At 46.9% G+C, this 27,797-nt stretch overlaps 2 protein-coding genes across 3 annotated transcripts in view; one reads left to right on the top strand and one right to left on the bottom strand.

Annotated features, from left to right (window-relative positions):
- The first annotated feature begins 1,904 nt into the window (after positions 1-1,904).
- GID8 (GID complex subunit 8 homolog) lies at positions 1,905-13,112 on the top strand. The gene is made up of 5 exons (XM_078856661.1): positions 1,905-2,155; positions 3,848-4,012; positions 4,806-5,002; positions 5,347-5,544; positions 5,862-13,112. Exons 2-5 carry the CDS (start codon positions 3,886-3,888, stop codon positions 6,033-6,035), a joined length of 696 nt encoding a protein of 231 aa, XP_078712787.1. The 5' UTR covers positions 1,905-2,155; positions 3,848-3,885; the 3' UTR covers positions 6,036-13,112.
- Positions 13,113-16,551: 3,439 nt separating this feature from the next.
- CAD (carbamoyl-phosphate synthetase 2, aspartate transcarbamylase, and dihydroorotase) overlaps positions 16,552-27,797 on the bottom strand; it is a 43,707-nt gene continuing 32,461 nt past the window's right edge. The window contains exons 32-45 of one of the 2 annotated variants that reach the window (XM_078856659.1): positions 27,248-27,449; positions 26,751-26,941; positions 25,860-26,000; positions 25,376-25,531; positions 24,368-24,455; positions 22,578-22,640; positions 20,916-21,118; positions 20,133-20,210; positions 19,265-19,477; positions 18,651-18,776; positions 18,323-18,478; positions 17,818-17,919; positions 17,270-17,364; positions 16,552-16,693 (exon numbers count right to left, since the gene is read on the bottom strand). In XM_078856659.1, the coding sequence (XP_078712785.1) occupies positions 16,591-16,693; positions 17,270-17,364; positions 17,818-17,919; positions 18,323-18,478; positions 18,651-18,776; positions 19,265-19,477; positions 20,133-20,210; positions 20,916-21,118; positions 22,578-22,640; positions 24,368-24,455; positions 25,376-25,531; positions 25,860-26,000; positions 26,751-26,941; positions 27,248-27,449 (1,917 nt within the window). In that variant the 3' untranslated portion in view covers positions 16,552-16,590. The remainder of the gene's footprint in view (positions 16,694-17,269; positions 17,365-17,817; positions 17,920-18,322; positions 18,479-18,650; positions 18,777-19,264; positions 19,478-20,132; positions 20,211-20,915; positions 21,119-22,577; positions 22,641-24,367; positions 24,456-25,375; positions 25,532-25,859; positions 26,001-26,750; positions 26,942-27,247; positions 27,450-27,797) is intronic. The other variant, XM_078856660.1, reaches the window with a different exon arrangement.

Here is a 27,797-nt window from a genome sequence, read left to right as displayed (position 1 = left end):
TTAAACAATTAAACAATCAACCATTTTCAATTCACGTGAAGCATGTGACCCGATCCCCACCCCCAGTTTTAAGCGAAACTGTGATGACGACTTCAGCAGTTACAGGAAACAATAAACAGAGGGGAGGGGAGGGCAGTTGAACAGCTTCGCCCAACGGACAATGACAATCTTACGTCGCAAGGGCATGGAATGTGGAAGTTTAGCCATCCAGTACTGAAATGAGAAAACTATTCTTTTATCATGTGACACAACGCATAAATACAAGCCACAGCAGTGTCATTGTGGTTATGTAACTAAAACTATGGACCATGTAGTAAACCCAGAGACAGAATCAGAATATTATTTGTACTGGATGAATCCGATAAGCTCTAAAGCTATTTTTCATACATGTCCAGTAGGAGCGGGTAAGAACGTTACAATACGAGAACAGGATCGTGGTGCATAGTAAAATAAAAAAAATAAATCACCCAGAAACATACAAATAAAACTAAACCATCCCCGTCTTACCAGGCAAAGCTCACTGAGCTATGTAGCTCAATGAAGTGGCTTATCATGCGGGCATTTATAGCAGCAAAATACTCTAAACGCACGTTTCTAAATGTGGAGGGGAAAAAACGGAGGACCCGGAGAAAAATCCACTGCGTTCCTTCAACGGAGTAGCAAAATACAACATCTCCTGCAGTCCTTGACATTGGCATTTAGCTCATGGACGTATTGGCATTCACAGGAATAGAGGCAATGCTCCGTTAATGGGATGAGAAGTCACGAGGCACACATCGTTCCCACGACTCGGGAGGCAAAGAGAACTGATATAAATCCACGCAATCAATTCCCGTGATGACAAACTTGGACGTGGACTCAAGCCACGGAGCCATCTCAAATTGTATGAAGGCAATTCTAGATTTGAAGCTTTCGTGACTGCAAGGATTCATATTCTTAGGTTTTTTCGGTAAAGTCACGTAGGTAAAAAATGAAAATTAATAAAATAAAAAATAAAAATCACGACGTTTCGGAGGCAACACAAGCTCCACCTGAAGACGGAAGCTTGTGTTGCCTCCGAAACGTCGTGATTTTTATTTTATTTTACTTTTGTTAATTTAAATTTTTTACCTACGTGACTTTACCGAAAAAAAACCCTAAGAATATGTATGAAGGCAACAGGCCACTGCCACGAAACGTTAGCCAATTACGTACAGGACACATTCCTGTGAACTGCTTAGCACAGATCAATTTAGACTTCATCGGTCACCCCGTGGCATTCTAAATCTCAAAGTTCATCCTAAAAAGTCCCATCACAAGGGAGAAAAGCATGTACCCCAAATGGACCTGAAAACGCAATGTCCCTGTACAATAATACGGTTGAGCCCTATGGGTTGACAGATATGAGTTACGTGTGTTATTAGTGTTTTTTTGTCGGAAAATTAATGAATGCATTGCTAAAAAATATTTACCGACGACCTCATTTATTGCGGTCTGTATGTATGGTGCGTACAATTAAGTGGTTTTATCGACCACGAAAGCGTGATTGGGGGGCTGGAGTCGTAAATTGTCGTTTAAAAAAAAAGCTAAACATTTACATTAATTAAATTGCACATGTTATTACGACTACAAATTCATAATAAAAGACACGGTGAGATTATTACGACAATGAAACGTAGAGAGAGAAAAAAAAACATTTTAAATAAAACAACAACAATAACAACAACAAAATCGGAAATCCCACGCGGTGCTCTCTGGGAGTCGTTTTCATTCGCCGCGACCCCGCCCCGCCCCCACCATTAGATTCCATAGCTCAGTCAAACCACCGTCGCGTCCCGCTCCGCGCGCCGCTATTGGCCGCTTGCCACCACGTGACCGCCCCCTTCCCCTCCCCCTTGCCTTGCCTCCTCCATGCTTAAGCGCAGTGGGAAATCTAAGAAGATCCGCGGCGTCCAGTGACTGAGTGGGGATCGGCGCTCGTTTCGCAGCGTCCAGAAGAAGTTAAAAACCAACAAAACTAAACATTTGCACGTCGAAATCAACGAAACGCACGCCTCGCGAGTGTCGCCGCGCCGCAAGGAGTCTGCTGCTGTTGTTGTTTCTTTCTCCAGTGGCTTTTGCGAGCTGACAGCGGCCAGAGTTGCGAGGAGCCGGACTTCAAAGAGGGCCCCCCCAGGTACGAAGGAGACGTTAAAGAGCGAGTTGGGGGTGGGGGTTTCGTTCTGTTTCGTTCCGTTTCGTTCCTCGGTCCGCTCGTCCTGGTGAGGATCGTGGCGGTCCCACGCCTCCCTTTCGCCCTTCCTGGAGGAATTCCCAGGCGTTTCCAGGGACGTCCCAGCGACGTCGGCCTGGGGCCTTCCCAGTGGGATCGTCTCGTCGAGGAATAATATAAATATAATATTAAATCGTGTACGAGCAAGTTTAAAAAAAGTGTCTTGACGGATCAAGAGGACTGTGTGGGTCGTGGGAGGCCGCTGCCCAATGGGAGCAGTGTAGGCCTGGCACCGACTGATGGACATTCCTCATTACTGTGACGGGGCTGAGCACGTTGACGATGTTTTGTCGACTTCGGAGGGAAGATGCGACGGTGGTGATGAGTGGAGTCGTAATGGTTGTGATTGTGTTGTTAATTATGGAGATGATGGCGGTATGGTGATGGTCTTGATGATTGTTGATCGTAATGGTGGCAATGACGGTGATTAATGTTAGTCGATGGTGGCAGCAGTGATGATGATTGTGGTGATTAATGGTGGCGAGGATGATTGTGGTATTTGACGTGATGATTATGAGTGCGGTACGTATAAAAGGACTGATTTGAACCCAGGCCCGGATTTTAACTCGTAATCTTCTTGAAAATCAAGGGCCCTGGTCACGGAGACTAGACCGGTGATGTGAAGCCTCATCTGTTAAATTTACGAGCATTACGAGGTGGCCACCTGTCTCACGGAGTTGCTATTGCAGTGTTAGTTGTGCCGAGAGCACAGAGCCATTCAGTACCACAAGATCCTGGGTGAAGGATATGCGTGTAGGCCCACACCTCCTTAAAGCGTGATCCTGAAGTGGAAGTGAGTTTGTATTGAAACCCAATACTTCTCAAAACACTCTAATTTCATATTTTTTTCTCACGTAATTTGCCTTATATATGTCTACTTAAACGTTTCGGGTTGACATGCAACACTAATTGTGGGGGCAAAAGTGTGGGTAATCAGGCAATGCTTGCTGTGAGAATTCCAAATTGGAAATTGTCACTTAATTAAATTTAGTATGCGTACAGTTGATTTTCTGAGACTCTATTGTTCTTAGCATTTATTATTTAGTTATGTTTCTGCATTATATACTAACATTAATGTTTCTGCATTATATAGTGTAGTGTATACCCAGTTACTTAATGTTAATAGCTCAGCTTATTGGAGAGTGTATATTGAGTACATTGATTATATAGATGAAGTTTATACCTAGTTTTTTCACATCGGTTTATTGTATGGTAGTAGGGTAGAAGCAGTTCTTTAGCGTCAATATGCTAAATTTCTCTGTTGATATGTAAACTCCTTTGTCAAGGCGCTCTGCTTCTCCCACCCACCTTAAAATACGCTGCCAAGCTTAGCAGTGTTCATCAGGACGCTGTCTTTCCGACAGCTCTGTTCTTCACCTGAGGACGGCTGCTTGTGTTGTGGCCGAAATGTCGTGAGAATTTAATTAAGTTTTATTTTTATTATTTTATTATTTCCCTTCTACGTGACTTTACCGAAATATCCAAGAATATGTTTCTGCAATTAATGATATTGTAACAAACTTTACACAGGGCCTCCCTCGTGCAGAAGACTTGTTTCAATGTGATGAACAGCCCCTATTGTTGCTTGTTGTTCAGGGCTGGTGCGATCACAGGCCTCTGGCACAGCTGCAGAGATGTCCGAGTTGAGTTTTGCCGAGAAGGCAGAGGAGGTGACACGTGAGGAGTGGCTGGAGCGCGTTTCCAATGCCCATATCCAGCGCGCTGACATGAATCGCCTCATCATGAACTACCTGGTCACAGGTGGGAGCCCTCACCTGGGCATTAGTATTGATAAGCCACGGTAAATTTGTTTTGCTAAACCGTGTGGAGAGCTTCGTAAAGGTTTGTTTCGGAGGTTTTTGTAGTGTTCATGAAACGTGTATAACTGGCATGTAACGTTACATTGCTTCATTGGTAAAAATCGATTATTATGCTCACTATACATCAGGGTCGTATGACCCTTTCCAAACGAGCCACATTGAGAATGGCGCAGCTCCTGCCGCTGGGAAGGTCACAGAGACAATTAGTGAGCGTGATGTTACGAAACGTGACAATATTCAGAAAATCATTGTAACCTTAAGTTAGACGTGATATCGGTTAAACAGCTTACAATCGGAAATAGTAACAGATTGATAATATAAACAATAAAGACAAGCATTTGAAAACGCATTCATTACAAAATCGTTTAATCCAACTGCCCATTTAACAAATTAGGAAAACTATATAATTTCCATGGATTATGTAACACTTTCTGACGTATTCTATCTGACGTGTTTGTCTTCATATATATTTTTAAGGATAGTTGTCAGGGCAAAACGTGTTTGTGTATTTGGAAATAGCCCTCTTCTTTGCTTTGAGTCTCCGCGTTTTTGGGAGCCCGTTGATCAATAACAGCGCTTTTAAATATAGCCGATAATAGCAATGCAACTACATATGTTCATCTTTACGAAGGAATGTACGAACATAAATAATGTGCACACGGTCAACCTTAGTTCGAAAGTATTAAAACTGCCTGAGGGAATTAACTGCACTGTGCCATGTGCCTGTTCTGTAGAGGGCTTCAAGGAGGCGGCGGAAAAGTTCCGTGTGGAATCGGGCATCGAACCGGGTACAGACCTCGACTCGCTGGACGAGCGCATCAAGATCCGGGACGTCATCCTCAACGGCCGCATCCAGGAAGCCATTGGCCTCATCAATAGTCTGCACCCCGAGCTGCTAGACACCAACCGCTACCTCTACTTCCACCTGCAGGTTAAGAGCCTACGGCTTGCACACAGTCTGAGCGTAGCAATTGAGCACGTTGAGATTCATTTACACCTTCATTGTACTTGTCACTGAATGCGCAGCTTTGCCATGTTTTGGTAGTCTCACATATCGCTCATGCACCAGCCCTTGAGTGTGCTGGACCACAGGTGTGACATGGCCTCGGCAGTAGTCGTGCAAAGTTGTCTTCGCAGGCCATTCTCTGACGCTATACAATATCTCTGCTTGCCACGAGAGTGTTCCGAATGTTCATTTCTTCATCACATGACGACAGCACTCAGAATAGCGCATCTAATTGTGTCCATACGTTTATCTGTGCATGCGTGAGGTAGCAGCAGCATCTGATCGAGCTGATCCGCGAGCGGCAGACGGAGGCTGCGCTGGAGTTTGCACAGACGCAGCTGGCAGAGCGTGGCGAGGAGAGCAGTGAGTGCCTCCTGGAGATGGAGCGCACGCTCGCCCTGCTCGCCTTCGACAGCCCAGAGGAGTCGCCCTTTGGCGAGCTCCTTCATCCCTCGCAGAGACAGAAGGTGCCAGAGAAATCGCTGGCTTTGTGCCACACAAACCAGGATACAACCCATTTCCCAAACGGTTTCAGATCATGAGCTTAAATGTAATTTGTATAGACAGTATAGAGCATTACAAATGACATTTTCCAGTCAGTGACAATTATTGTGGAAGTGTATTGCAATTGTGTTGAGATATCGAAATTGTCCACAGCCCCAGTCAATTGATTAACATCGATTTGTTATCTGCCTTTCACATAACACTGCAACTTGCACCATGACGTGCGTCACTCGCAATCACTGAACCACTGTGTGGCGTCTCTGCACTCTGTCTTGCGCAGGTTTGGAGCGAGGTAAATGCTGCCGTGCTTGACTGCGAGAATCAGGACTCGACGCCCAAGCTGGCCAAGCTGCTCAAGCACTTGCTGTGGGCCCAGAACGAGCTGGACCAGAAGAAAGCAAAGTACCCGCGCATGACCGACCTGGGCAAAGGCACCATAGAGGACTTCAAGTGAAACAGCGCCCCCTCTACTCACTCGGCCTTCGGCGTGCTTGCCAACTCGCTCGCTCCCCTCCTACTTTCTACAGAATTCTCCAATGCCAACTACGCCGAGCCAGAACCACTCTCGTCCTCCCTTCATGTTTCCTCGATTCATACAAGGTGTGGATTTGTTGTTTTTTTGGTTTCAGTTCGGTTGGATATACCTTGCTTTTGTTTGGTTTATACTAAACAATAGGGGCTGACTGCACGAGAATATTGGCCACCGGAATAAGGGGCTATGCGCGAGTGAATTGTCTTGGCTATGGAAACACATGCAGCTGTTGAGAAGGTATAGGCGACTTAACCTTTGACTGTCATGTTGCCTATTTGATAAGGGTTAGGGAGAGTGACTTAATCGACGCTGGGCTAGACCGACGTCTGGCTCGGTTTGCTGTAATCTGCGTATGCGTTACTTCGCTCTTGTAATGTACAGAATCGTCGGTAAGTTATTTTCATCGTGATTGCTCATCAGCGACCTGGCAAGAAAAGAAAGATGTTTTCTTTCGGTGAAATGTGCATGTAATTTTCCACGGTTTTGTCAACAAAAGGCAAAGTTTGTTTTGCATTTTCAGTGGTCGTTAACGATGGTTGACAGAATTTGTTTGCAGTGATGCATTGGCTTTAGTTTTAGATCCCTTTGTAATCTTACTTCGTTCATTTTCAATGGCAGCGTTTGTAAAGAGCAGGAAAGCTCGCGGTTTGATCTCCACACACATGCTGCATGCTAGCCACATTTCTGGCATTTCACCCAACCAGGCAAATGTTAAGGCATTCTGCTAACATGCCACTTTTGTGCTTCACAAACAGGAAATCGTGGGAGCCTTTATTTTGGTCCATGAGCATTACAGTAATTGAACAACAATGATTATTATTCCTTTACACCGGGTTGTTTACGATGTTTCATGTTGATCATTTTGTAAGATGTGGTAAGTGCCTGTTTGGGAGGCAAAGGCTGAGGAATCACCATGGATGCATAAGAACATGCTCAAGTTGCTGTGCTGGCATTCAGTACCTGTTGTATATTATTGTAACAAATGGTAGGCGTGTCTGGGAAAACTTTGGCAGTGTTCACTTTAGTTTCCATCGCTACTTGCTTTGACGGACAGCTGCCATCAGACAATGTATGTTTTTTCCTTAACAGTATTTGGGCGGCATCTCCTTTAAAGCATACAAAATATAACTAAGTACAATTACCTCGTTATTCAAACAAGCATTGGGGCATTTTAACACGTAGGCTTTCGCGAACAATACCATCCATAATATAGTTTTTTTTGGGGTTAGATCGCATAAATATAAATGTGTCGTTAAACCCGCCACCACCAGACAGCCAATTGTTTGTCACGTAAACAGAACATGCCAATTCGTTACTATTGGGGCAATGTTTATCTCCATTGTAAACCAGTGGGAGAAATTATTTATTCCCATGGCAGAGGCCATTTAGCCATAGGATGACGACTCTTGACTTCCCACAAAGCCTTATACATTTATTTTCCCCAGAGGGATGCTGGTATGGAGTCATTCCTCTGACCGCAGGATTTGAATTCACAACGTTACTACTCATCAGGTGCTTTAATCACCGTGCCACCCCATTGGATACAAATGCTGTACATGGCTTAAAATGTCGTTTTGAATCCTTAGTTAATACAATTTCAAGATTTAGGCTGGCTTTCCAGATGCTTGTGTGCAGATGCTGCACCTCCATAGCAAATTACGACAGCTCAACGCCCCTCTTCCTGCCACATCAATTTAACTAAAAGCAATGGGGGATGTCCTCAAATGTGTCAGAGCGGGGAGGAGTTAATCCCCCTCATGTTATTTTGAAAGTGCAGAGAGAAATGCAATAGTTTTCAATTGGCAATAATCGCCAGGTATCGTAGGGCGGTTTAGAGGTAAACTAAATGTGTTTCACCGTTGAAGGCTGCAGGCGCTCCAGATTTTCTGTTACGGTGTCTTTATTGATCCCTGGGACTCTTCCATGGTGTAAATATATACTGCACCCGCTGTGGTCATGTAATGATTGATCAATTAAAATGCATTGTTATGTGCAAGATGCATACATCAAATCGTGCTTTCAAGAATCTGTTATTACATGTCAATTTAAATATGGAATAAAAAATGCAAATGTTACCTTGAAGACAATGGAACGAACAGAACAAATTAAACATGGTACAAATAAAATGGACTACAATTAAGACAGAACAACAAATACAAATTGTACATCTTTAATTGAAAGAAATAACCTTGAAATCGGGGAAATTCAATGAATCACAAGTGCTTGGGGATACTCATGTCGAACCTGATTAGGATCTCCTGCAATGAAGTTCAGTTCAATTTGTGGGTAAAGAGATTAGTAGGTGGTGTGGGATGTAACATCTAAAAGGAAACCCGAGCTGGAGTTTGGACTCCTCAAACTAGAGCCTGGATTCTGCCCTGGTCCTGATAAACTTGTTCGGTTGTCTGCTCATTCAGGCTAATTCCTAGACCTGTCACGTGAAACTGAGGCAGGATTGGATCAGCGTTAAATGGCCATTTGCCAGGTTGGCCAGACATAAAATTGAGCCGTCTCAGCTGTTCAATTTCAACCTCCTGATTACTATTTCCTAATTTATTAAAACAATGTGCTACTCGGCATAGAAGCCATGGTTGCCTTCTATCAGATGGATTGTTACATTTTCTTGTAGGTTTACCTGTGTTCACAGCATCTCAAACAGAGAAAGCAACTGGGATATCTTGCTGCGTCTTGTTACTCCCAGAAAACAACTGCTACGTTAAAATGTGCTCCTGGTCAACTTTGGTAGGAGTCGCAAGCATGGGCAGACCTTGAGACTCCTGCAGGACAGCTGATCTACATGGATTGCACGACTAACTACAAATAACATGAACAGATTTTCGTAGGGAGGTATAGAGCACAGACAGTTTGGACCAGCTGAGCTCAATTAAACTAAGGTTGACAGAGGGGAAATTGACCTACATTAATGGCATCAAGGACAACTGTGCAGGCAGCAGTAGAGAAACATCCATGTCGAGTAACACTTGCAAGCCCGTCTCCGCTCTGCTGACACGGAGTTCACACAAATGTGGATGAAGAGCGAAACCCCAATTCTCCTTGATTCAATGGGACTTTCATTAGAGCAGGGCAGCAATGGCTGGCCCAAGGGTGGTGCAGAGCAGTATCCACAGCCAAGAGGATATGTAAGGAGACTGTGGTGGGTAAATGTGGGTAAGCTTCACGAGTCTGGAATGTGAGCAGATGGAACCTCCACCCAGCCCCAGGGGCTGGGAGTTTGCCGTAATGACGCCGCTGAAAGAGCATGTCGTGAACTCTTGGGTTCATTTAAAAACTTCCAGAGTCCTGGATACTCTCTCAAGACCCCAGACGAAACCTGTTACTCCTGGAGCATAGATGCCAGATTGGCTCCAGCTTGCGTTTTCCAGGAAGATGCAATCCCAATATCAAATGGCGCATTTCTTTTGGATACGCACTTAGGTATTGTCCCAGGCTGCACGGCATGGGGTTAAATGGTTGAGGGAAAAATGAATGAGGTCTAACTGAAGCACAATCTAAATACCTTGTTGCAGTGTCCATCTCAGAATTGTATGGATAGCTCTCGATCGATTTGAAGTATTTTCTCATTATTAAACCTAAACCGTATAGATAGACCAGAGCAAAAGCTTGGGGGGGTGTAGCTTTAAGAGCAGTTTTGTTTTTTGGTGTAAAATCTTCCTATAAATCAGCTGCCTCTTGCCAGAAGTTGAGGAGAACTGTGGTACATCAATTTTAGGTCCATGTGATGAAACAAATGCCCAGTTTCCTCCTTGCCCAGTCCAGGCCCAATTATGGTCCCCATTTATAATTCCTAAAGACTAAAATTTGCCTTGACAGTTGTTCAGGGTTAGTGTATTCACATCCACATTTTTTGGATTCTGCAGCTTCCCTGCTTTGATTTGGTATAGTTTTGTTTTTACCAAATGCATATATAGCCCAAAATGTAAAAACTTATTTTTGGTTGTTTATTTTGTAATTGTTTTTTTAAAAGTTGTTATAATGTCTGAAAATAACTTTTATTGCAAATGCATTCTGGAGATTGCAGGGTGAATTTCTCAGTGACAAAACATCACGTTTAACTGTGTATAAGCTGTCAACATTTAATTCAGTTAACTTTCTTTCTGAAGGTGATGTTTTCCTTAAAATTGTCTTCAATACAACAATCCCCTCGCCAACCGCGGGGGTTAGGTTCCTGGAAAAGGCTGTGGAAGGCACATTCGCAGTTGGCAAAGCAGTCCAGGGCTTATGGAAAATAAGGGGTTAGAAGAACCATGGCCACGGTCAGACTCGTCAAAGCTAAACTAAGGTGACTGTTTACTTAAACAAATAAAACAGTACATCACAACGTAATAAACATCAAATTTACTTTACATACCTTAATACCGAGGGTAGAAGTCCATTATTTTGACAATGAGATGGGGGGAGGGGTGGTTAGGAGAAGGGGTTCAGCCCACCCTTCCCCTCTTCCTCTGGGTCATCAATGACACGTGTGGGCAGGTCAGGGGGCAGGTACAGTGGCGCTGCTGGCTGAATCAGTGGCGTTGGTTCTTTTCTTTATAAAAATGTCGGATGAATGGATGGACCAACAGAAGCAAAAGATGCGCTGCGAGACTCGGAAAAACAGATGGACAGCCGATGCGCTACGCAGCGCCACAGGTGGCGTAGAAGAGAACTGTGGCCCCACAAAATCTGAAAATGCGTGTTGTAAACCCGTGCTAACCTGTGGATACTCAACATTTCCGCGCCGCAGGTTGGTAAAATTATATAAAGTTAAACCTTGTGTACATGAAGTCCGTAGTTGGCAAGGGATTACTGTATTCAAAAATTAGGGATTTGCCATGTTATAGTTACAATCCAGAGGTGGGCATTTTGATTCCTTCTTGCAGTGGAACCTTGGGAAAGATTCTCAAAAACAGTATCTCTGCATGTCCACCAAGCCGTACACAATGGGTACACGACACTCAATTGGCAGGTTGCTTGTGTTGGTGTAGTCTGGGTACGCCCACCACTTTCAATACGTCTGGTCAACTTGGAGTAGACAATGCTCTCGAGTTTGCTCAAGAGGCCCATCTGCCAGAAGTGGCGTGAGCAAGCGTTTGCGGCGTCGCATCTTTACCTTTGACTTTAACAAATTACCCTGAAAGCTTTTAAAACCGAAATATTGTTTGTTAACACTTTTTAACGAAGCCAATCGAAAGACATTTTAAATAACCAAGTTAAAATAAAAACAATGATTGGGCAGTGCTCCGCTTCCACTGGTAGCCATGAGTCAGTGGTGCTCCCAATTTATTGTAGGCCATGGACGATTAACTAGGTGGAAGTTGCCCAATTGGAAGGTGCGCATCTGTCCATGTGTGTTCTCCAGGGCTGTGCTCCATGGCCAGTTTCATCAGCCCCCTCCCCCATCGCCAGCCCTTGCACCCACCCTGCTTTGTATATTTAGGTCACCCATGCCAATGGGCTGCAATGTGGTACAACGTTAAGATAGAAACAGGCAGAAGGGTGCTAAATTCAGGCGGCATTGCTCATCTGTATACAATCGGCAATGAATGTAAATTTGCAAATTGTTAAGCTAAATATGTTGTACGTTTATTCAGCCAAAAGGTTTCTGCTGTAGAGTTGTAAAATTGTGGGTTATTTTTTGTTGGAAAGAACCTCATGTCTACCACTTTTAACATAACGGGTCTGTAAAAACCAAAAGTGAAAGGTAAACTGCATGCAAGGAGACTTTGCAAAACACCTGATGGATGGTTATGCATTAGGTTCAGTGGGAAGGGTCGTGGATTTGAGTTAGGGCAAGTGTTTGGCTAATTATGCTTCCAAACTCATGCCTTTTGCCACCCTTGCCAACTTCTCCTTTTCAGCTTGATTTATTTTCATTGTTGGCATTGGCAACACAATTAAGGCAAACCACCGTTATGAATGACACATTCCTTATAAACTGTACAAAGGCCAGTTGTCAGTAAAAACTGAGTCACATTTATTTTTTATTCAGACGCTACAAACTAAATTGCATTGGAGATGCAAAGCGCATAAAAAGGGAATTTCTCAAAAACAAGAATCAACTAAAAAGACATTAAAACAAAGTGAAAATAAACACGCAAGATTCCTTAATTCGTGGCCAATTCTCGACATTCAGACAACCGTGACACTGCTACTGGTCTGCAGTCGATGTAATGAGCCACACATTGCAGTTCGCCTTTTACAAATAAACATTGACCACAGGGGGGCTTTCAAACAGCCTGCTCATTGCATAAAAGCCAAGATGTACACCTCCCATGCTCATTCAACTGGAACACAATTATCCAATGCTCATCAATTGCAAGTTGAACAAATTAAGCCAGCGCTAAAAAATTAACTTTTAAAGTATATTGTGAACGCATTTCAATTTGTGCACTTGTCAAAAATGTCTCCATGTCCAAACAAGCAATGGTGCTGAACTGATTTAGAGGCCCCAAGCCAGGTGGTACAAATTCCATATTACCCTGGCAGGCCCAATCTCAACAAGACCACTGCTGACGTCTCTCAACAGGGGTATCGCTTTGGCTGTAAACTTTCACTCAGCAGTTACTCCACGAACCCAGACCAGTTATTTCAGTTGTTGGTACCATCCGAGGTGGCATAGCTTTGTTACAATTTATTTGTGGCCAATTATAGTGAATCTTGTAATAACCATTTTCCACGAGTGGGTTATCAAGTAATTAATTCAAGGTATTAACCATATACATAAATTGGTATTGCAAAAAGTTTTGCAACTTCAGTGGTACCAAGATCTGTTCTGGCTCACGGACGAAGTGACACACTGATCTCAACAGTTCAAACTCAGAATGTCTTGTGGAAGAATCCGATGCTGCTCGAAAGGCTGTGCGCACAGCTGTTGACGTGTAACGTTTCACCTTTCGGTAAATAAACACGAACTGTACATACATGATGCTGCCGCCTTGTCTATAAAATCTCCTTTGGTTCAAATGCATGGTGAATGTTTAAGTAATTGTTGGAATTTCGATTTAAAGCTTTCGTGGCTGCAGGGATTCATATTCTTGGTTCTTTCGGTAAAGTCACGTAGAAGGGAAATAATACAAATAAATTCTCACGTTTCGGCCACAACGCAAGCAGCCGTCCTCAGGTGAAGAACAGAGCTGTCGGAAAGACAGCGTCCTAATGAACACTGCTAAGCTTGGCAGCGTATTTTAAGCTGTCAAGGCTCTTTGCTCCTCCCACCCTGCTTAAAATACGCTGCCAAGCTTAGCAGTGTTCATTAGGACGCTGTCTTTCCGACAGCTCTGTTCTTCACCCGAGGACCGCTGCTTGCATTGTGGCCGAAACGTCGTGAGAATTTTATTATGTTTTATTTGTATTATTTTATTATTTCCCTTCTATGTGACTTTACCGAAAGAACCAAGAATATAATTGTTGGAAGCTACACAGGCCTGCCACGCAAGCAGGCACTGGAGTTTGGCTTCAATTGCTACTGGGATTCGAGTTAGTTTGACCAGATTTTTCTTAAGCAATTAAATTAAGAGCTGAGCAAGACAAGACAATGCCCTCCCTGGTCAATGAGGATCTCCATTAACTGGGGATAAAACAGTGAGAAAACATCACACCACAAGTTTAAGGAGGCTTTTAAACAAGAAAACATGGGAGAAACATACCATACATTCCCACAAAGCAAATGGCTTAACACCCCAAGCAGGACTTTCCTTAAAAAAGTTCCCTAGACTCGGTTAAGAATTTCCCGAATATTCGCCTGCGGAAATAATTGCGTGGTGATTCTTATCTTATTGAGTTGGTAGCGCTTGGCCGGTGACATGTTTACAAGCCTATCGGCTCTGGTTGCATGGCGGTTGATGGGCGAGGTCATTCTTCAATGAGAATTCTAATAACCATCGGAACTAAACAAGTGTAGTGTTAAATCGTCTTACCACACCACCACCAGTAGTCACCCACCGCCAGCTGTGCTTGCTACTCAAGTAGAACATACATTGTGGACTATGAGTTTATCCCATTATGTTCTGCAGCCTACATAAACCCCGATTAAACATCTTAGCGTATCCATCATTCAGCAATTGGTCATTTTTAAAACCGAAATTATAATATGCAATTAAACACTACGAATCGGCAGAGTAAGAGGACAGCCTCTGGCAGCACATCATAAACCATTATTATAAACCAAGATCTTTTCAAACAACAGTACCATCAGTTGTTTAAAAAAAAGGTTAACCATTCACATGGATTGGCCAATGTACCAAAACGCCAAAGTCAAAAGCAAAGGCGCCTGGATTTTAAAGCACAATTGTCCCACCAGGGACATCTTGGTCTCACCAAGAGGTCCAAAATTACCCTTCAACTAAATTGACATTGCATTTATATTGCTCAATAGCTCTGTTGTGTCATATACAAGCGAGGGCCATATTCACTTGCAGGTGAATGATAGGATTCTGGCAATGAAATGGCAACACCCAATTTCAGTTTTGATTATTTTAGTTGATCTGTACTTTCAAACATTACCAAGTTGTGCAGTTAACTTTGCAATTTCTTGTTAATAAAAAAAAAACAGGCTTTGCTTTTACAACTGTGATTGTTAATGGGAAATTAGATCTCTGAAAAATAAGCGATGAAAAGAGATTTGAGCTTATACCTGGGGTTTTCATGGCAAGATGCGCTACACAAGCGGTGGCCAATACGTAGGTCGCAAACGATTTTTTGTGGTTCTCAGGACAAATCACAACACTAACAAGCACAAAACAATTCTCTGTACGGTTGATGGCAAATAAAAATCTCAAAGAATTCATACATTGATAAAAATAAATTCTACCAATCGATGGCATTGGTACTTTACGTATTTCGTACATTACAGGGTTAAATATGGCAGGGTAGTTGTCTTTCTGATGGTGGATCACAGAACCCGTTGAGATCCACCAGAATGGATCATAGTGTTTGGTCTATTGGCCACCGCTGCACTACAACACTGTTTAACGATCAATTCCATCACCACAAGAGGAACCTCGTATAGACTTTGCCGTGCAGCCACCCGCATCGATTACTCGTGAAGACCTGCGACCATTTCGCACCACTCGTGGCAATCACATCAGCTTAAAGGCCATTCCTTTTTGCCAAGTCCCTTTCTATTAAAGTCGGACGGACCGCTCCGACCATCATCTCCACCACCACCTTTATGGATCCTTTCTACATCATCTTCCATGTTTCTAAACAACAATGGAATTTACAACCTCTCTCAAAACGTAAACACAAGAAAGCAGACTTTTTTTTGCAAATCATTCGATACAATAATAAAAACGTGGAAAATAAGACTCGGCACATTTTCTAAATAGCTTCTTAAAACGCCCTACTGCTTGCAGAAGCAAGCAAGGCTTGTGTGTAAGCGTAAAGGATTGCAAATAGCAGCTCCGGTCACCAATGAAATGTGAAAAAAATAGCATCCAGAGGGAGGAAGAAAGGAATCAAGGCATGGGTTTAACAGCCCCGTTACCCAACATCTCTGAAATTATCTTGCCAGGCAGATAAAAAAAACCGAAATAACATCCTCTATCCTTCGCAACAACCTTCACTATGGAGAAACTAAAAGGGCCAGATTCACATCTTGACATTGAAGGCCACAAAATATCACCTTGGCGATTTTCTCCATTGTTGGTGACATGGTTCAAAAAGCGTGACAAAATTGGATCGTCACTAAAACCACGGGAATTGGGCCATGAACGTCGAGGTTTCGCACGGCCTGGCTCAGGTCAAACATCATGTCGCGTTTTGACAGCGGTAAGGCCAGGGTGTGAGATTTCATGATCAAGGACGACAATGGAACACCCCAGGTGCAGTGATGCAGACCTCGCAGGTGGACTCAACTATTTAGATGGAGGGGTAGGGGGGCCACGTGGAGACTGGGACGGGTAACGCTGGCCATATTTGGTGCACGTGGCACGCCACCTGCGGTCCAGTACTCTGGAGCGGGGGTTGGTGGGTCATGTAGAGAACAAGTACTGCTCGTAGACCCAACCCAAGCAGAACCCTCCTGAAAAAAAAAAATCCATCGAGACTCGGCGAGGCTCTCTCATGTAACTAAAAAATGTTCAGTGTCTCCACGCTTAAAAGGGGAGTTTGCCAGAGCCCGTCTCTTTTTCTCATTACGAGTCGGGATCTGACCATATCAAGTGGCCATATTAAAAAGCCAGGCAGTGTTAGGATTAATTATTAGTCCATAATTCGTTTTTTTGTTTTAACAAACCGATAGGAAATGGTCAAACTGGTAAACAATTCAATTCATTCACCAACTCAATACTCATCACCAACCACTCCTCACCAACTACCCACATTACCACATGCCTCCACACACCCATCCACCACCAAGTACCCACCCCCACTCACTGCCCACCCATCTCAACAACTCAACCACTCACCACTAACCCCCTCCCCCCCCCCCCCCCTTGTCTTCTCCTGGTGCTGTTGGTGATTTGCGGGTCTCCGGGCGCTAGACCCGCGCCAGGATGCATGCGATGAGTGCCATGCGCACGTACATGCCGTTCTCCATCTGGCGAAAGTAGGCCGCACGAGGGTCCGAGTCCACCTCCGGGCTGCGGGGGTCACACAGCCGCATCCAGGGATCATCAGCATTCACGTGGTATCAACAACTTCAACGTTCCGATATCGTTAATGTCCTCTGCATCCGTGTTGAACCACCACGCTTGCAGGTCAAAACGCTTCTCTTTCCGCTTCCTCCCTCCTACTGCTCCCCTTTGGAATGCCCTTCTATCTCTTTCCCCCCCCCCATCTGTTTATAATCGTGCTCAATTCATAAAACTTAGAGACTCCTATCGATGACAACTGTATGTGCCGTTTGCTGCTGGCCGCTTGGTGCGTTGGTCCCTATGCTCGACAACTCGTAACAAGTCCCACCAGCAATAATATCCCACCACCATCATGAATATAACTTTTTCACAGTTAAACATTTGCATCACAGCCACCATCATCATTAGGAGTGTCAGCAATAATATTTCATCCCCTTCATCATAAACATCAACAGCAACTACATAAATATTGCTACCGCAATCACCACTCAGCGTCGCCACATCAAAGTCACGATCATCAAGGCTTACATCGCCGTCATCACAAATCATGTGACCATCGCGTTGGCACACGCGTGCTCGCACCTGATCTCGTTGACGCGGGGCAGGGGGTGCATCACCACCATCTTGGCCTTGGCGCGCGTCATGATGTGCGGCGTCAGCACAAACTGCCCAAAGCACTGAGCGGCACGGGGGAGGACGCGGGATGAGAAAAAGGGACACAGACGCCCGAGTACAAACACCGGGGCAGGAGCATGGTCGGGGGAGGAGAGGATGACTGACGCAGGACACAGTCAGGGGGGGGGAAGGCAGGAAGAGTCAAATCTTCAACTGAAGCAATGCGAGGAATGACACTGCAAGGGGAGGATCGGGGAGGGGAAGCCCTCCAACTCCAGACGCGAGCACTGAGGCACGGTGCACATGGAGGGGAAGACCGGGGGAAGAGTGAGAGTCAAAACTTTAAACAGAACCACTGAAGCATGACGAAGGAGGGATGGACACGGGAGGTGATCAATTGAATGAGGAGCATTGTGGAGGCGTGGATGACGGAGAAGAGGAGCTCTAAAGCACGAATTCCGTGAGGCGATATGGGCACGCGGCGCGAGAGACGGTGGCGGTGCCGCCGCACGCACCTTGTTGTAGTCGTCCTCCGAGGTGAAGCGCTCCTTCTGGATGCGCGTCATGTAGAGCACGTCCGTGTCGGGCAAGGCCTCCTCAATGCTGCTCAACTCCACCTGCCGGGGTGGGGGGGGGGTTGTTCACGAGAGACCTCGCCCGTCAGAAACAGCTCCACCGACTCAAAACCGGCCGGTGCGTGTGTGCAGCTGTTTGCGCATGTGACGTGCAGATGTCTATACGTTGCAGGTGCGTGTGGAACTGTTATGGGGAGGTGCAGTGCAGCAATTGGCACGCCACGCTACGAACCCGCTGGACCCAAGTTCAATTCACCTCACGGCCGACACTAGTTACGATTATGTGAACTGGTTCTGGGTCTCCCTTAAAATAAGTACCTGGTGAGATGTGTAAACATAACGGCCAGGCGTAGTGCTGGCCACCTACCCACTCGTGTGCCGTGCCGGCTTTCATAGGCGTCTGTAACAGGCTATACGGGGGATCTGTGTCTTTGTCCGTGCATACCTGCTTGATGCCCTTGCTGGCGAGCGACTGCACGATGCGGGGTGGCATGCGCAGGCTTGGGGGCGACACGTACTGCAGCGTGACGCGGTAGAGCGCGAGCAGCTTCGCCAGCGAGTGAACCGTGCGCCCATGCTTCAGGTCTCCCACCATGGTGATCTTTAGGCAGCACAGGGAGAAGAGACACGACACCCGAGCTTTATACTCCCAGCCTCCTCCGGAACTATCCCAAGCCGCGCTCAGAACGATGGCCCCCGTGTCGCTAACCCGGGTCACGGCCTTCACGACCAACTCTAGGCGTATGCAGGGTGGGGACTCCAGCCGGACGTACAGTCATGCCGTTGATGGTGCCCAGCTCCTCGCGGATGGTGAAGATGTCGAGCAGCGCCTGCGTCGGGTGCTCCCCAACGCCGTCGCCCGCATTGATGACCGGGTGCCGGCTGTTCTTGGCCGCCATCTGCACATTGAGGGAGACGTGGTGGTGGTGGTGGAGTCAAACCGTGCCCTGACTTAGCCGCGTCTCTTCTACAAATATCGGCATACGGTTACACCAGCAAAGTTCAGACGCAGCACTGCTCTGCGTACTATTACACTCACCAGACTTGATAGTAAAACACCAACCCACACTGCTATCCCACGAATCCCAGTGTGCGTATGCAGGGCGAGCATAAAGTCCCGATTACGCCTTTACCACTGCGAGCCCGAGGGATCGGTGTACAGGGGACTTCCTGCCGAGCCTGTACAACAGCACAGCCCCCTACACTTCATTCCAGCCTCTTACTAAAGTCCAAGCTGAACCTTAGTCCTCAACACCAAACCCCCCGCACCTTAAACCCAACATTGTAGACCCCAGTACTCGGGGGTTGTGCATTTAACAGGGTCAGAGAGCTCAGTTGGGGCGAGGAGGCTGTGAATGAATGAGCGAGTGAGCGATGCGGCCCCCACCTCAACGGCACCGGGAGCTGGGTGGCGCAGGACGAGCACGTCGGCGTAGCAGGACATGGTGGTGACGGAGTCGGCGAGCGACTCGCCCTTCTGCGCGGAGGAGGTGGCCTCGGAGAAGGTGATGACGCTGCCGCCCAGACGCTGCATGGCGGCCGTGAACGAGCTGCTGGTGCGCGTGCTCGCCTCGTAGAACATGCACGCCATCACCTTGCCCTGCGCGCGCAGACGCACCCCGCAACGCCCAGTTATCGCCGGTGCCGAGACACCTGGAAAGCGTCGCTAACACCACCAGGGTCGCTAAAAGTGTCCCACCAATGGCAACACCATCATTATTATTGTTGTTATCCCCGCAACCAGCAACATCACCACCTTCTGTACAAAAACTAACATCATCATTAGGCACTATCATCTGCACCACAGCCATTGTTATCTTAACTAGACCCATTCCCACCATAATTGGTAACGCCACCAGGACCATCATTTACCCTCACCGACGCCGCCATCATCATCAATACCAATTATCAACCAAAGACAAAGATCACCAATGTAGCCATGCAGGCTTCTGTGGCAGTTGCTGTTAGAGGTCCGAGTAAGGCCAGAAAGATGCACGATGGGATCGTGTAGCCACAGCATTGATGTCCGGCCACCTCTATCTCCAACACTCTACACACCGCATCCTACACAATTAAGGCCGAGACGAACTAGGGATGCCCATTGATAACCACCGACGTTAGTCGTGACCGGAATTTAACTTTGTTTGCCGGGTTTGCACCAGAGTACTTACCACTGTGAACACCATTTAAATGTGATAACCACTACCACAATCACCACATTGACATGATTTGCCCGCCATCCCACCCGCTCCCACCTTGAGCACGGAGTCGAGGCTGCGGTCCTTCTGAACCATCATGCGCATGTGGTGAGCGACGTTCATCATATGCGACAGCTGCAACACAAGGGGGTACACAACAACCGCTCATTCAGAGCGCCGGGGTTGGGACGATGTCACACCAGGGCCAACTTGGCAAGTGCCATCATCTTGAGCCCCCACAACCTTGCCTCCCCCTTGTCGTGACCGGTACAACAAACAGGCCGCTGCATACATGCCCTTCATGAATGGAAAATTAAAGAACAAGCCGCCCTAGTGCGACTGTGGCCTTGCAACGCAAACTACGAACCATATAAAGTAAACCACTGTCGCCTGCACTCCCCTTCAACGGAGGAGAAATAGTAAAACGACAAACCCTCTCCTGGAGCCCTCTCAGTGGCTCGCAGGCATCGACATTTTACTCCTGAACATATTGGCATTAGTGCTTATGTTCTCGCTTATCTGGACCTAGTCTGCAGGTTCTCATCTCCCTCTTTGTTTATCTCTGTCATCTCACCAAAATGCGTCTCAGTAAGCCGCATCTCTTGGCACGCCATAGCTCTGCATGCCACTCCAAGAGCCTTTTAATGGGCCAGACACGACCCACGGGCAGCCAGTTTAAGAACCCTGCTGTACCACTGGCGTACAAGTTGTCGCAGCTGCTCATCGGGAACATGTCTCCGACGAAGACTGCCGACTACGATCGCAGTTACATTTCCCCCCCCGGAGCATCGTGGGTAAAAAAGAAAAAAAAAGACGATCTCCACTGTCCTCTGAGCCCACCTGATCCTTGGAGAACTGCCGCACAGAGAGGATGTGCTGGCCCGTGAGGCCGTGCGTGGTCGCCGTGGCCGCCTGGTGCGGGGACACGGAAGAGGGAGGCCCTGCGGCGGCCAGCGACGGGTGCTGCGGGGACAGGGCGAGGCGAGGCAGCGTGGAGGTCGTCGGCACCGGGGCCGCTCCACCGTCTAGGAAGAGGATGTGCTCTGGGAGTGGGCGGGGGAGGTTCAAGGGGAGGTCGTGATTAATGGGGATGGGATGGGATTGGAGAGAGATGACCGTGAGAGACAATGGTGGTGGACAGGTACGAAACGTTATTTGGAAGAAAAAAAAAAGGTCAAGGAGGGCCCAAGTCATTTTAAAAATGGAGGTTATCGTTTTTGGGCAATTGTGACCCAATTGTGCCATCGGCATCGTGCCATGAAACGAAGGACCCATGAGCAATGCATTGCCCAGTGTTTGAGAATGGCCGGCAGAGATCTCTTCAAGTGACCTCTTGTCCACAAGCACTACGCGGAAGCACTTACCCACAAGCCCCGCTCCAGAGAAATGTTGGTTGCATGGAAGTTGAGCTCATATTTTTGTAATGCTCATAACACCTGGGATATTGTCGAGTGAAAAATAAAATGAACAAGCCATTGGTAGGCTGGGCTAAGACCATCAAATGTCAACCCGGTTTAAAATCACTGATCATTGGAACCAACTTTTAAACCGTCAAAATGTCCTGTATGCAAATAGCTTTTCTAAAGCTCCAGAGCAACTCGGCCTCCTCTCTTTAGTCAAACAATACAACATATTTGTATGCAGGAAGAGCAAATACCATAGAAGGGAAAAATAAAGCCAGACAAAAAAGCAAGAGATTGGAAAGTCAAAATAGCAAGCCAAGGATGTTAAAACAGATCCAGTTATAAAGCACGGTAATTTCCCCCCCCCCCCCCCATTAGATTCGACACGTTTACACAAACACTGTCCAATGCACGAAATACCACTGCCCCCGATAATCATGAGAACGGTTTAAGTTGAATTCAAGGATGATGCATGGCCAACCTTTTAAAACAAAACTGTATACAATTTACAACTTTGACTCAAACTGGACAGGCAAGTTCACAGCACCTGAGCCGAGTTCGAGAGACAACATGATCGAATGATACATTGTTTTAAACTAGAGTGGTCAATGTGCCGACTATATTAGTACAAACCCGTCGGCATTTATTTACGGTGGTATCACAAAATGATAAATATATATGGATTGGAAACGATAAAGGCATGTAATGCATTCATCCTCTGGTGATTCTATGAATTTGTCAGGAGTTGGGGGTCACAATTCCATTAAATTATTAATTATTTTCCTCCACCTCTTTTCAGCCTCCCTGGTTCGTTTGCACAGTTCTGATCCACTCCATTATCCGGAATGGCACAATATATCAGTCGCAAACATCGCAAGTAAATAGATTCTCACGCACACCATTCGATACATGCAATGTGAGCCTAAGAATCTATTGAAAAAATTAATCTAGCGAATCGTTACATCCCTAGGTGGTTGCCCACGTCAGGAGGGAGCGTTGCTTTTGTTACGAGGCCGCATCAGCCAGCGAGGGAGCGATCGGGTGAGCGGGAAGAGGGTAGTGGGGGTGGGGGGTGGCGGTGGCGACGTGGCACAAGTACCAATTTTGGGCAGCTCCTGCTCACTGGGTTTCGTGATGCTCCGCTCCTTGGTGTCGCCGTCAACTGCGCGGGCACGATGCGGCGACACGGCGACCATTATTTCATGCTACCGGATGGCAACGCCGGGAAGCAACAGGTGCCACCATATACACCAGGGCTGGGTGGTCGGAGCAATGATGAGGATCACGAAGATTACGACGATGTATTGACATCGTGCGCTAGCCAATTTGTGAGAATTTGGAAAGGTGCTGTACTCGAAAGTAAAAACCAAAACGACAATGGATGGTTGGGGTTAAATGTCGTGCTACACAGACCATTAGATACTATGTCATATGTTTAACATGCAACACCTCTGCCGACTCACGATTGGTTGGCGGTTTGGAAGGCACCATTCGTTGAGTGTAATTGAGCAAATGTTTTGAAAGATCACAACCTATTGGTTGGTTAATGAAATTGAGATACCTATCCCATGATTAGATGGTGGTAAAGATAGCCAATTCCTGATTGGATGATAATGAAAGGCGCTCCTTCAAAATTGACTGAGGAACTACTCGCTCGCAATTGGTTATTGGTTTTCAAAAGCTCAATTTTGACGAGTTGATAGTGGCAACAACGAACAGGATTGATTTATAGAAAATACCATAACATAATGCAAATCCACCCTTAATTGGCGCTATTGAACGGATAATTCGCAAATGGTTTTCATTGCCGTCCCATTTTACATTAGCCCATTCACAACGAATGCTGCATTAATGATCGTCCTTTTGAGTAAAATGTTTGGTTCACGAATATTTACACCCCTTGTATATAGACTGACACTTGTGCATGTTAAATCACACATTAACAGTGCCTGTTAACGATGAACATAAAAAAATAACAACCAATTTCATTTACAAGCTAGACAATTCAAAAAGTAGAGTTCATCATTAAGAGGCAAACGGAAACGTCAACATTCATTGTGCAAAACACAGACAGTAGTGTGGTCCAACGCCATCATCTGAAGCTACAGCCTCTGTTGCATGGTTTCTGTTACCAAGGCTTTTGTTACCATGGTCCCATTATTATCATGGCATGTCAGAATGCCACCGTGGTTTCAGTTAAATAGAATGTCAAGACGTCTCTCGGTCAGCATTAATTGAACAAAACATTTATGTGGGCCAATTCAAGCATTGGCACAGCGCTCATCTCCAACGGCATTGCCGAGGCTGTGATGGAAATTCCACATTTCCATGGCAGGCGGCCACTCCCCACAGGACGTTTTACTGTTGATTTCTACACACAAATTAGGGATAAATATTACCCGCCTCGCTGGAAGGTGCGAGTCGACGACACGGATATACAGGGGAGCCAACAGTGTTTGTCGCCAAGGAGAGACCGGCCCTCGACATGGTCATGTCGCATTTACACAACTGGCTTGGCCACCGGATGGAGGTGAGCACCGCCCCCACGCTCGTTTCAGAGATGCACAAAACAAACGCTCAGAGGCCATTTCAGATGACGGAGAAAATCTCGATAAAAACCTCTGACGACAGATTAAATCACAGCAATATTTTTTTAAGTCAAAAACAATCAAACGGAAGTGAATTAATGAATGACAAGACAAAATTTCATACACAAACAAGCGAACAACAGAGAATTAATAATGGACGAGAAAACAAGCAAAGAGACAAACAAATAAACGATTAAAAAAATTGCATGTGTGCGTGGGTGCATTTGGGGAAGGGGAACGGTTTCAAAAATCTGATTGGGCGATGGGTCACCGGCGATGTGATGGGGGTCATGGGGTTTACCAGGAAGGAGGGAGCCTGGATCGGATGAGCGGTGGACGCGGGGGGGTAATTGCATCCTCACGGCACGACGGGGGCTCATGGGAGCCACCTGATGGGAAAGACAAATTGAGATAGTGTGTTAACGAGGTTATCCGCCATCATCTAAAGTTCAATGTTAACGTGACATTTTATTGAGGGACTGTTATCTTGGTGTGGTCTGGGACTGTTTCGTTGTTGGTTTTTGCCGCTGTGCCCAAGCTTGATAAAATCACTTGTATAATTATAAAAATCAATTGTCACTTACTTGCCCTTTCCTCTATTTTGCACTCCAATCCTTTGTTTGCTGTTGTAACTTGCCGACCTGCCCCATGCTGGACATCCGTTTAAAAAAAGCTTCGTAGCTCATCAGATTCCTCCAGTCTAAATAAACATTGCAATTCTGATTGTCGTCAACCATCCACCAACTGGATGAAAGCCTCCGCAAGTCCTCGCCATCTCTCCTGGGCCCCTGCAATGCTACAAAACCCATTTTGCTCTTGGACACGAGCCGATTTTAAATTGCTCCATCTCTGCGTTCCCTTCTCCATCGTTAATCTCAACCACCAGTCATCATCCCTGCACGTGAAGTGTTCCGCCCAAGTCCACTGACCTTGCCTTTCTCAACAAAAGCCTGTTCTGTGTGGACAATCACTTTTTTGTGGGTTATAACAAAAAATGTTTATGAACCCACCCCCCCCGCTCTGTTTATTCATGTTTTACTTTATTATCGTCAACTCGTCTTGCCAAGCTCGGCGACAGCCGCTTCATCAACACCACCGTCGAGTCCAGTCAGGGGGGGCCCGCTCATTGACATCGTGCGACACAGTCTGTCGCACACTACATCTATATGGGGCCAACGTGTCCACCGGCTTGACCTCAGGGTAAGGAGTTGGCTGGCCGGTACAGAACCTGTGGAGCAGGCCGCATGACCGGCGTGAGACTTTCAGGGTGAGGAATTGGCTTGTATTGGCGAGGATCGGGGAAACTCACCTTGGTAGGTGGGACGACGTTGGCAGAGGGACAGGCGGGAGCTGCGACACCGGCAACGGCCGCGGTGATGACGGTGGCGGCGGCCGCGGAGGCAGCCAAGGGGGCCAACGGCCATGCCGCCCGCACGTCCTTCCCAAACCCTGGCGGCACCAACACCTGCGCACGTGGCCCCAAGCGGTGGGTCAGAGCCTTCGAGGCTGCAGTGACGTTGCTACAGCTTCCGTCATCGCAGACGGCGTGTCCAACACAAAGCACGTACGCGCTCACACAATAACAGCCGCGAGCCAAATATTGGTTTGACTCCCACGTAATCAAAATCTCCAAAGCAGGACGAAGTGTGGGAATGTGCAGTGCGCGGTGCCCTGGTTTCATGTGGAAGTTCCGACTGATACTTCATCTTACGACGAGATGCCGATAGCCCAAGAGGAAAAAAGATTACAACAAAATTAACTGCCACCACTTGCCCGCCCGCCCACCGACCCACCTGCCCGTCGATGTAGGCCACCTCCCCCCGCAGCACCACACGTCGCACCATCCCCTTCACCCTGCGCCCCGCGAACGGAGTCCAGCGCGACTTGGTGAAGCGCATGTGCTCAGGGATCACCCACTCCTGGTCCATGTCCACCTGTGCCGGAGCAGAGAGTCGGGAAGAAACGACGCCTTAGCGTGTGACGAGGCAGCATGTGCATCAAAGGAGCCCGTTTTTGGACTACTCATTGCTGGGCCTTGGGAATATTATGTCTGGCTGTACAAACTTCACATCTTCTCCCTTCCGGCGTGTATCGGAGGACACGAGGTTCTTCTTGGGCCACAAGCAATCGCGAGCCGTCAGTCCTGTCCTTCCCATACTTTGACAAAAAAAAAACTACAAAATCCTGAAACCAATTTACGGTGAAATTCACCACACAACTTACAAACAATGCCCAGATCTGTGTAGTTATTTGGCAAAACTGGAAATTCTATTATTTCAATAAACAAAACCCCCACATTATCCTGCCAACCAATGCGATCAGTGTGCTTGCGTTATAACCTTTTAGTAATTACCGATTCGCCTCCCTGTGAAATCCAATAAGTTGCTGTGACTGGATTCAAGAATCTATTCTTTTCTAAACATTTCTGGCAAAGGGCAGCACCTATGGTGGCAGCACAGGTGGCGCGAATCCACTTGCATAAGGCACACACAGACACAAATTAGAACGGCATCGATTCTTACACACGCCGATTCATTGGCCACATCGCGAGCTCGAGAATCAACATCAAAATCGACGTTCATTGGCGCGTCGTTAACGCCGCCAGCAGCGGCTGCTGCCGTTTGTCGGCCATGGGACACGGTGCTGGTGAAACAAAGGTGGGGTCAAGTTGCTCGCTTGCTCACCTCCACGTAGGTGTCCTCCTGCTTGGGCAGGTTGAAGATGCGGCGGGGGTTGTCATGGAGACGGGCCACGAGGTCGTCGATCGTGAGTCGCCCCTCGCCCACGGCCGTGAGCAGCAGCGGCAGCATCGTCTCGAGGCCCGGGAAGCCTGGGGGCGGCGACGCGCCGTCCTTCTCCTGCACCGCGTGCGGAGCTGAGACAGCCACGGGCCCAGGGGGCGGTTGAGGGTTAATTTATGGACGGACGAGGATTGAGGAAGGATCAAGAGTGGGTCGTGGGGGGGGGGGGGGGGGGGGTGTGCAGGTCAGGGGTTTGAGTAATGAAGGAGAGGTCAGGGGAGTGGGGTGAAGGGCAAGCAGAAAATAGCAAGGGGTTGGAGGAGTGAGGGTTGAATGCTGAGGGCCATCGAGGGTGTCGTCATCATCAACTCCAAAACCAACATTCATTATCACCACCATCGTTGTCATCCGACTGCTAGTCGGCACTAAAATGCACGAACCGTGGTCCGTAGCGAAGCAGTCGATGATGTCCATGTTCTCCCACAGCGCCTCCATGTCTTCTCGCGTGCTCAGCTCTGGCCGAACCTGACCCCGGCCTTGACCTATGACCTCCAGGTCGTCCTGGCACAGGAAGAGGTGGTGTGGCGCCACCTCGCAGGTGACATCCAGCCCACTCTCCTTGGCGGCGCGGATGAGTAGGATCTGCAAGAAATGCGGCGTAGAGAAGAGAAGAATCGGGAAGTCAATCGGTCAGGTCAGTCTAAACGGTCAAATCACTCAGTTGATCGTTGTGAAGGACAGGATTCCCCTCGTTAGGCACGGACGTGCTAGCCGCAATTTTGGCTATCCGCGAATCGCATCTGGAACTTTACAAGACTGCATCGAGAGAGGGAAAGGAAGTTATGAAATAAAAGTGATGCGAGAGAATGTGATGAGATAGTGATGGTTAAAGAAAGTTCAATCATAAACTATTTAATACCGTGATATTTATTTTAATTTACTTAATGTTTATTAACAAAAATGTTGTTCACGTTAATTTGATGCCAATTT

This window comes from Lampetra fluviatilis, chromosome 5 (assembly GCF_964198595.1).
Source record: "Lampetra fluviatilis chromosome 5, kcLamFluv1.1, whole genome shotgun sequence".
Lineage (NCBI taxonomy): Eukaryota > Metazoa > Chordata > Hyperoartia > Petromyzontiformes > Petromyzontidae > Lampetra > Lampetra fluviatilis.
Note: the sequence above shows the minus strand (reverse complement) of the source record. Positions and strands in the feature narration are given on the sequence as shown.